Raw genomic sequence first — 11,041 nt, forward strand, 5'->3', positions numbered from 1 at the left:
GCACTTAACAACAACAACATTTACTGCTCAGTTCAATCACGCATTCTGTAACAGTTTAAAGACTAGCAAATTTCATCAGAACATTTAAATTGATTTGTATATATAGACTCATGAATAATGGAAAGTTTTTTTGGATTTTTTTTAGATTAATTGAACAGAACTCATCTAAATAAAGAGTTGTCAGTATATGTCTTTATGGGATATACACAATGGTAAACTTTTAAAAAAAACTTTCTTTTTAACATTTTTTTTTATGATTTGTGTGAAAGTTTACAGAGAAAATTAGTTTTCCATTCAGCAATTTGTATACATTTTGTTTCATGACATTGATTACAATCCCCACAGTATAACAGCACCCCTTCCACTTCCTCCCTGGGTTCCCCGTTTCCATTGTCCTTCTTTCCTGCCCCCTCTGTCTTCTGAGCTTTGTTTCTGGGCAGATGTTACCCTTTTGGTCTATGTGGTTGATTGTTCTAAGGAGTGCTTTCCTCCTTGGTATTCACTTTGTAAGCCTGTCCATTGTTTGGAATTCAGCACATTTTAAAGATGAGGAAAACAAGGCTCAGACAGGTTGTTACTTTACATTCAGTAGCTACAAAGTGGCAGATCCAAGATTCAACCCAAGTCTGTCTGAATCCAAAGCCTTTGTTCCTTCAATCTCCACATGGTTTATTCCCAGATGGGTGGATTATAGGTAGGTAAGTATGTGTGTATATAAACCAAAACCAAACTCACTGCCATCGAGTGGATTTCGACTCATAGCGACCCCCCATTGGGTTTCCAAGGCTGTAAATCTTTACAGAAGTAGAGTGCTTCATCTTTCTCCCATGGAGCAGCTGGTGGGTTTGAACCCCCAACCTTCTGGTTAGCAGTCAAATTGCTTTACCCATCATCCCCCCATATGTGGGTACACACGCACACACTTTTTTTTTTTTTTTTTTTAACTGAAGAAAAAAACTAGAGTAAAGACAGTCATTTTACCTCAGTGGTCTTTAATGTTAAATCAGTGCTTCTCAACACTGGCTGCACATTAGAATCAAATGGGACGCATTAAATTTTTTTTAAAATACCATTACATGAATTCTGATTTTAAAATTCCCTGATAATTTTTGCATCTAGGGTTGAGAGCACTGCATTACACTAATGGATCGTCATGAAGTCAGTGGATCTTAAACCTTGGTGTGCATAAGAATCATGTGCGGGGGACAGCTTGTTAAAAATAGAGAATCTTGCACCCCACGTTCATGATATTTCTGTCAGCTTATCAACATTCACTGCCGTATGTTAAAGAACCCCTGTAATACCTTTCTCTTGCCAAGAAAAAAACTGGTCCTCACTTCACTAGTGAGTACCTCCCTATACAGGGCACTATGGGAGCTCTGGTAGTGTAGTGCCTAAGGCACTTGACGGCTAACCAGAAAGCTGGTGGTTCAAACCCACCAGCCACTCCTCAGAAGGAAGGTTGGGCAATCTCCTTCCGTAGTGAGCCTCAGAAATCCAAGGAGGGGTCACTATGCGTCAGGTCTGACTCAATAGCACATAACAACAGGTTCTTTTTGTTGTGTTTTTGTTTTTGTTTTTATCTTGACACATTCCTGACCATCTGAGCATAACCTTTGTCAAAGCCAGAAACCCATGTGAGCATCATTTTCTCCCAAGGGATTTAAGCCTATTCTATAGAGATTTGATTCTTTGTTGCTTTAGAAAAAGAAAAATAGATTGTGGTAAGTAACAAACATACACTTTTTTAATAGTATTTTTGTACGTGTCTTAGACTCTGGCAGCGAGTAACTAGAGCCATAAATGCCAAAGACCAAACTGAAGCTACTCAAGAGAAGTATGTTTTAGAAGAAGCTCAAAGACAAGCAGCTAGAGATAGGAAAACAAAAAATGAAGAGTGGAGTTGCAAGTTATTCGAACTTGATCTACTCACAGGAGAATGGCATTACAGGTTTGCAGAGTAAGTAATTGAAAAGATTTTATTACAAACAGTATGTTGGCATAGTTTACTGCTTATATTTCAAGAATTATTATTATTTTTTTTTATTCAGCAGTGTATATTAGTGTGAGATTTTAAACTTGATGTTCCATTCATGGTAAACTTGACTCCATGATAATAGGTACCCTGTAAAATAGGCTGAGGATCAATAGACTAAATATGGACAAGTCTTAACCTTAGAGCTACGTTTATTATTATTAATGAAAATACAATATAAAATAGAAAGTTTTTGAATTATGTTATTAATTATCAAACTAATATTACTCTTTTTCATTTATGTAGTACCCGACCATGGGACCCCCTTAATGATATGATACAGTTTGAAAAAGATGGTGTTATCCAGACCAAAGTGAAACATCGCACTCCAATGGTTTGTAATAAAAGAAGTAATTAGATCCATTAGGCACATAAATTTGTTAAGTCATTAGAATCTTTGGCAACAAACATTTCAAATTTGTTTCTTCTTTTAACAATTCTAACATAATAGAGACACACAAGTCATCTGCATTTAGGAAGAGTTTACCAATCACAATAAATCTTTGTATATCCCTAGTTGTATTGCTGACTCCCTTTATCATCTTAAATAATCTTCTCACCAATTTTCATCAGTCTCCCATTTAAATCTACTTTATAGAGTAATATATATTTTACAGGACAATGGAGATTTGAATTCTACATGTAGAAAAAATTTGTATCTCTAGGACTTGAATATTTACAGTACTATTTCTTTTCTAATTTTTCTAAGTCCTCAGAGGTCTGATTTAATTTTTTCATTCAAGAATGAAACATGAAAAGAATAATGAAAAGAAAAATAACTAGAATGTGTAAATTTGTTTTTTCAACTCAAAATTGAAAATTCTTCTTAATAATTCTACTTAGTAGATTAATTAACTCACTTATTTTGGTCATTTATTTGTTCGCTAACCTCTCTTGAGAGTCTCCTGTGTTCAGGGGCTGCTTGGTAATAGGTTATGAGAAAAATTCTATCCAAGAGGTTCAACAGATGGGTAGGAAATTCTCATTAACCCTGTTACCCATTTGTACTATGAAATGTAGTAGTAATAGAAGCAATGATAATGACTAACAATTATATAGCAAATATAGAGAACTGTTCTACATGTTTTATATCTATTGATTATTTTAATGTTCTCACTAGCCCTGTGAGCACTGATATTATTATGTACATTTTGCAGATATAGTAACCAAAGGCTAGACTTATTGAGTAACTTGCTCAGGGTCAGGCCAATAAGTGATAGAGAAGGATTCAAACCCAGGTACTCTGGCTGCAGAGCTGCACTAGTGCACTAGTACACTAGGTCATACTGTACTATCACTACAATAATTCTAATTTATTGTATTCTAAGTCACAAGTATACTCAGTAGTTGAACCCTGATTATGAAATAGTTTTTTTTTTTTTCCCCTCAATTATTTTGGCGCACAAGACATTTCCTACCTCAAAAAGTTTCAAAAAGATATTGAGAAGGCATAGTTTAATTTCTGGTGTAGCCCACTTAGGGAATTGATCTTGGATCTAATTCTACCTGTGTGTCATTTAACAAGTAGAAAGGCACAATATAGACTGAATCCAGATCCTGCCAGCTTGTTGTATATTATAGAAATTTTATTTTATTTTCAAACACATGAATAAGATTTTTCAAAATAATTTTAATTTCAAGGAGTAAGTAATTAGGGATAATTCCTGTTTAGAATAGTAAATAGGTAAGAACAGAGTTAAAGACTTAGGACTACCAGTTCCCAGCTAAACATACACATATCTTCCTATTCTGATTCTAGTCCTCTTCTCTTGCATTTAGGTTTTTAAATTTAAATTTAAATTTAGGACTGATTTCCAGAATTGCAAACCTATTTATAGAATAGAGTCAAAAGTCTGTTCTTCAAAACCAAATTTGAAGTTGATGTTTTGATATACTTTTGAATTTTGTGCATGATTTAAAAGATTTTAGTAAGTTTAAATAATGCTCTTAAAAATGATAGTATTAAAAAAAAATGATAGTATTTCCACATGCTCTCTACATTATCCAGATACTATTACAAGTAAGGAAATAATTTGATTGAAAACCCAGAGTTGGGAAAAAGATGCTCAAACAACATTATTTAATGTTCTACAGGAAGTACTAACTAGTGTAATTAGAAAAGCAAGGGAGGATATATTTTCATATTTGCTTGTGTATGCATAAAAATATCACAACCATACAGCCTAATAGCAGTAATTACATATTTAGTGGGGAAAGACAGGGTGGAGAAGAGGGCAGGAATGCGAGCAAAACTCTTCATTGTGTACTTTTGATATTTTTGATGTTTGTACTAAATTTGTTTCCTGTTAAAATTAAATAAAATAATTTGATTGCATAAATGTATCACATCACACATTAAGTTTTAACTAGACTGTTAATTTTTTGATTTTTCCTGAATATAGAGCCCATGAACAATCAATTTGAAGAGTTGTACTACATTGATCTTTAATTTAAAAATACAGTGAAAACTACCATAATGTGTAAAATTTTTTTTTTCAGGTTAGTGTCCCAAAAATGAAACATAAACCAACTAGGCAACAGAAGAAAGTGGTGAAAGGCTATTCCTCCCCAGAACCTGATATCCAGGATTCATCTGGAAGTGAAAGTAAAAATATATACTGTACATTGTTCACTATAAGAGTCTTGATTTTTTAAAAAGATAATTACATTATGTTTGATATATGAAAATGATCTTTCATAGTAACTCAAGAAGATATGTAATAGTTTTGGTGAGAGCAGCAGTAGATCCAAGAGCTATTTTAGGTTGTAAGTAAGTCTGAGACCAGGCCACAAGCTAAAGGCATGAGAGGATAGAAAATAAGGGAAAACATGCAAATCATGAAGCACACAGTAGTAGTAGTTTTTAAACATTGTTAGCTTCTTAAAAACTGTTGATGGTTCCCTAGATTCAATTCAGAAAGCATTCTTGAACTATGTACTCGGTTCTAGGCTTCAGAAAAATTGTTGTTACCAGAATGAAGTACTGTAGTGTTTAAAACAAAACAAAACAAAAAACCAAACTCAATGCCATCAAGTCAGTTCAACTCATAGTGACCCCTCCTTGGGTTTCCAAGGCAGTATCACTACGGAAGTAGATTGCCCAGTTTTCCTTCTGAGGAGTGGCTGATAGGTTTGAACCACCAACCTTCTGGTGCCTTAATAGTGTTAAAAGTCACAGACAAATAAATATATAACTATGTCAACATTATGAACTACTAGGTTAAAAAATTTGCCATTCTTGTTCAAGTCAGATAATGTGTGAACTACTTTGACCCACACTGATACATGATCAAAAAAAGATTAAAATAATGTGTTAGACATTATGAGAAAATAAAAGACTTAAAGCCATAGTCCCTACTAAGCTTACACTAAGCTGAAGAGCTCCATTTTTATGTACACAGGTAACACTGTTGTTGTTGTTGTTGTCATGTGCCGTCGAGTCAAACCCGTAACACTAGAGGTAAATAAATGATAAATTTGCAGATGGCCAATGGTAAAGGAGAGAAAGCTCAATTTTGTTTGAGGTAGCCAGAGATGGTTCTTAATGGAACTCTGATAAATAATTAGGATTTCTAATGGATTATAGTATTCTGGAGAACTCTGGTGGCGTAGTGCCTAAGGCAGTTGACTGTTAACCAGAAGGCTATTAGTTCAAACTCACCAGCCACTCCTCAGAAAGAAGATTGGGCAATTTACTTCCATAATGATACAGCCTCGGAAACCCAAGGAGGGGTCTCTATGAATCTAATCAACTTGATGGCAGTGGGTTTGGTTTGGTTTGGTATAGCATTCTGGGGGCTTGGGGGTGGAGAAACCAAAACCAAACCCACTGCCCTCAAGTTGGTTCCCACTCAAAGCAACCCCCATTGGGTTTGCAAGGTTGTAAATCTTTACTCACTGCCCTCAAGTCAGTCCCAACTTATAGCGACCCCTTCTTGGGTTTCCAAGATGGTATTTCTACGGAAGTAGATTGCCTACTAGAAGTCGATTGCCTCATCTTCCTGTTGTGGAGCAGCTGGTGAATTTGAACCACCAACCTTCTGGTTAGCAGCCAAATGCCTTAAGCATTACACTACCAGAGCTCCTTTGTGGGTAGGGGTGGGGCTCCTAAATCCACACTCTAATCCACTTAACTATATTACATAAAGTGTGTTAGGCCACATGATTGTGTCAGATTATATGTTAAACACATTTTATGAGAACCATGTGAAATTTGTATATTATAATCACTATTTTATAAAGGAGAAACCTGAGACTTGTAGACAAGTTAAGTAAAATCTGAGCAGAAATGTAATGAAAGAAGGACTGTGAAAAAGGATTTGAAAAAGTCAGTCTGCCTTACTGGTTGGCAATAAAACTATATGGGCCAAGTATCAAAATTGACTAAGTTTTCAAGGTTGGATAGATGTAACATAATAAAAAACTGAAGAAAAGTTTCAAAAAGCTGACTTCTTCAGAAATAGGCAAGTGGGCAAGGAGCAGAAGAGAGTAGTACCTTCCCCAAACAAGTATTTTTCTTTTAATGAATTATTTTTGTCTATTTTAATTAGTAAAACATTAAAACTGATGCTATCTAAAATTTAATTTGTGGTTGTTCTAAATATGTTCATAGTGTTCTGGATTTAAAATGATGTATTTGAAACTTCAAAAATGTAGAGTATTTGTATTATTATCCTAATCTCTAATTTATGGAAATAATACCCAGGAAAATTTTTATAACACAGGAATTAGTTGGTTATGTAAATTGTGTTTATGATTAAATATGTTCACTGTTTTCCTCAACTTCATTCTAAATGTCTCTTTAGCTCAATCATTGAAACCAAATACAAGAAGAAAGAAAGGGATAGAACTGGGAGACATTCAAAGTTCCATCGAATCTGTAAAACAAACACAGGAAGAAATTAAAAGGTAACAATATATAATTGACATTGAAAGTATAGTAGTTAACATTCTTGTTACATAGGAAATCATATGCACATTTGATGTTTTTATAACATTGCTAAACTAAAATAGAACCTTAGCTTCTATTACCTGATGACGGAATCACAGAATTCCCTAACATGTGCATGTTGAAAGGACTTTATTTATTTATTTATTATAACCCTGAATTATTGGGCAGTGGCACTCTGAAGGTAGAACTGGATTCTCTTTCTTTTTGCTTTTAGCAGGCTAAGAAATGTACCTGGACTGGGTGTGGTATGGGGTTGTTTATGGGAAAATCAGTTAACAAAGTCCCCTTTGTACAGGACTAATAGTTAACTGAAATGCACCAGCTGTTGAAACATTGAAATAGTTCTGTTACTGAGGAGATAGTCACTGCCCTGAGGCCACGCAGTCCTCCCATTGTGATCCTTCCCTCCACACACCTCCCTGTCCAACAATTTGTCACAGGTAGGAAGGTTCCTTAGGGAAGGAGTCCTGACTGCTACATTGCTAATGCTAGCTGAATTCAGATTGCTTGCCTTTCATTACAATATCAGGGTTTTTTTTTGTTTTCAATATTAGCCCACCTCCTTTTTTATATTCAGCATTCGGTGCTAGATGTTCAGGGAGATTTAAAATAAATAAATGTTTTTCTTTGCTCATGGAGACCTTATGACTTATATTTAGCTCTTATTTTCTCATCTCCTGTCATTCTCCTGCACCTGCCCCATACCCTCTAGTTCTATGAAACTCCTTATTTCTTCTAGAACATACTGCCCTCTCTCCCCTCTCTGGACCTTTGCCCACAATGAATACTCTTTCTTAGAATGCCTTTCCTCCCACCTTACCCATCAAGAAAATCTGTGTTTATCCTTCAGAAGTTAACTCCAGTGTGACCCTTTCATAACATATTTGACCACCCGCCCATATCCTGTAGAGTTGGTTAATCCTTCAGCTTGGTTTACATAACTCCCTGTGAGTACTCCTTTTGAGGGCCCATACTACAGAATTGGTATTATATGTGTCTGTCTACCCCCTTGGACTGTGTGCTCCTCTAGAGCAGAAATCATCTCTCTGCATCTTCGTGTCATCAGCCCTTATATGTAGTAAGTGCTCAAGTAATATTTTCTAATTTAATTATAATTGAATCTCATTATTTGTGGTAGTTATGTTCTATAAAGTCACCACAAACACTGAATTAGCAAATTCTGAACCATTGCTCCCAAGAGAAATACAGGCTAGGTTTCTGCAATCCTCTAGTCACAGCAGTTTCATCAGCTGTTCAGTACATAACCTTGTTTTATGACACTTTAATTTATGTATATATTATTGATTCATTAACACCGAACTCACTGCTAATAGTACCATAGCACATGCCTGAACAAAGCTGATCTAGTGTATTTTCTCTATAAAGCACATCACAGCTCTCTTGCACTTAGGAACACAAGAAAGCACATCAGCACTATGCTTGGGAGCCATTTTAAGCAGCAAAATCACCAACACAACACAAAAAATACAAAAAACATGGCACTAAATAGACTGAAAAAAGGACTCTTGGTTGCAGTATGAGAGCTGAAATATTAAGAATGTAGAGTGTCCTTTGTTCAGCCTCAGCTCGGAAGGTCAGGAGACTTAAACTTTTCACTGCTATGTGCATTGTTGGAGAAGCATAGTTAAAATCAAAATCTGTCAAGCAAAACAAATTCTCGACAAATGTAGAAGAAAAAGAAAACAATTTTATTTTTGAATAAGTATTAAGCCAGAATGTGATTCACATCACAGACAGTCCATTAAAGAGATTGAAAAGACAGAATGGAGTTTTATCCTTTTATATAGCCAGGCAGATACAACTCATTTCATACATGTCCTCAAGATAAAGGATAACTAGTCCTCAAGGAAGAGGACTTGACAGCATCAGTGTTCATCCTAAATTTACCTGGTTATAGCAACTTGTGTTTGCCAATTTCTCTTATCTTTATGACTTGAGGTAGGTTTGCAGCTGGAGCCAAGTGCCAGCTGAAGTTAGATTGTTATTCTCCCAGGAACTGATGGATAGGAATACTTTATTTATTGACTGATGACATTTCAAAGAGATGGCATCCAGGTCCTTGAGGAAACATACCTAAGTTATAAAATTGACAAGGGGCTTATTTAGCCTTTAAAAAGATTTATATACATTTCAAAAAAGGCAGAGAAAGAATTTACAGTGATAAATTTTCTAAAGTGAAACCAAAAACCAAACCAAGATTCTGGCTCATAGGTACCCCACCGGGCAGAGTAGAACTGCCCTGTAGAGCTTCCAAAGCTGTAATCTTTGCCTTATTTCCTCCCATAGGGTAGCAGCCAAATGCTTTAACCACCGCACCACCAGAGCTCTGTACAAGGAGAAGGAAGTTTTTTCCTTTTCTTCCTTGCAAAGAAAAGCCTCTACCTTTTTTTTTTCCTTTATTATTTCTAATTTGTATTTGCCCTTAATAGTATGTCCATGAATAACCAGGAAAGGGCTGCAACTATTGATTTTGGAGTTACAAACAAAATTTTAGCTTAGATGAACTTGCAAACATGAAATCCACAAATAACGAGGAACAACTCGTATTTTTGTTAAAACTAATGAGTCTACTTGCTTGTTTTGCCTCCTTTCTTTATGTTTATACTGGTATAACCCTTTACTAGCAGATATCTGAAAAAGAAACGGTCTTCACTAATCAGCTGCTTTTAGCCAAAAGCATTTAGGGTGACATGAGATAGTGTAGGCTCATTTTATGACTAAATTAACATGTTATTTCTTGTTAGAATATGAAATACCTGTAGGACAAGCCTCAAGTTAGAGATGTCATAAAATCTGTGGTGTTAATTCTTCCTGAAAAATTTAGAATTTTTCCTACCTCCACCCCTATTTTTTTAAAATTATGAAGTATTAGTGGGCCAACTAAGAAGCAAAATTTTTATTGTATTAAAAGCACCGTTATATAGAAAAGGGTGGTATGTCTCTTCATCATTATCTTTTAATAATTATGTTCAGTGCAGGGTGCCATATAGATTTAGACAAGACCTAAAAATGGCTTCACATAGCACAATCAGCTCTCTGTTCAGGTTGTAGTAATTGATTTAACTAGGTAATGTAATTAAGTGTTTTATGACCATATGATATCAAATTGTGAATTCTATACTGACATTTTTGACAAATGATTATAACATTTATTGTTTATTTTTGTAGAAATATTATGACTCTTCGAAATCATTTAGTTTCAAGCACACCTACCACGGATTATTTTCTGCAACAAAAAGACTACTTCATCATTTTCCTCCTGATTTTGCTTCAAGTCATAATAAACTTCATGTTTAAGTAGAAGTTCTTTACAATTGAATCAATGAACTGGAATGATCAGATTTGACCTGGGACCAATATTCAAGTTGGTTTGGTCTTTACTAAAACATCACAATATTTCTAAAACAAAAAAACTTAGAGATAAATTCAGAGGTGTTGACCTTTCATACCTTTTATCCTTAACCTGAAACAAGAGCTATCCTATTTGTTTATTACAGTGAGCTTGTGTTAAGTGCCAGAACATTACTAGCTTTTCTGAGTGTGTCTACATGTGAATATAATAAATCTCACATGTATATACAGTTGTCTCTTATGTACTCTTACCTGACAGTAGTCTTTGTATCCTACAGTACGTTCTGAGATAGATCATTAACATTGTTCATAACAAAGATGTTATCAATCTTAAAAATGTATGTATAGAATATTTTCCTTATAAAACAGGCACAAAACTTTTATCAGTAAAGAATTACAGAATGACAAATGATGGAATAATAGACATAAATAACTCAGTACACTGTACTTTAAAAAAATAATTTTCAAAACAGCCAGCTAAATTGTCTAGAAACAGAAAAAAGTACAAATGGTCTAAATTGATATATTGAGAAAGATGACAAAATGTTCTGAAAAAGTTTACACAAGATTTTTTTTGAATCCTTAGAATTTAATTTAGTATTTATAGATACAGATGTGTATGTTCTATTGTGAAAACTGTTATGCATACTTGGATCAATTGATTTTATCTTTCTTATCATACT

The 11,041-nt window shown here is 34.6% G+C and overlaps 1 protein-coding gene across 1 annotated transcript in view; it reads left to right on the forward strand.

The window, feature by feature from the left end:
* The window catches only part of OSBPL8 (oxysterol binding protein like 8), an 89,147-nt gene extending 78,839 nt beyond the window's left edge, over positions 1-10,308 (forward strand). The window contains exons 17-21 of the mRNA XM_042781874.1: positions 1,775-1,960; positions 2,282-2,369; positions 4,535-4,640; positions 6,841-6,943; positions 10,176-10,308. Coding sequence (XP_042637808.1) covers positions 1,775-1,960; positions 2,282-2,369; positions 4,535-4,640; positions 6,841-6,943; positions 10,176-10,308 — 616 coding nt within the window. The remainder of the gene's footprint in view (positions 1-1,774; positions 1,961-2,281; positions 2,370-4,534; positions 4,641-6,840; positions 6,944-10,175) is intronic.
* Positions 10,309-11,041: the final 733 nt, after the last annotated feature.

The sequence above is a fragment of the Orycteropus afer genome, unplaced genomic scaffold (genome assembly GCF_000298275.1).
Source record: "Orycteropus afer afer isolate SDZICR_OR568_19922 unplaced genomic scaffold, OryAfe1.0 scaffold00190, whole genome shotgun sequence".
In the NCBI taxonomy this organism is placed as follows: Eukaryota; Metazoa; Chordata; class Mammalia; order Tubulidentata; family Orycteropodidae; genus Orycteropus; species Orycteropus afer.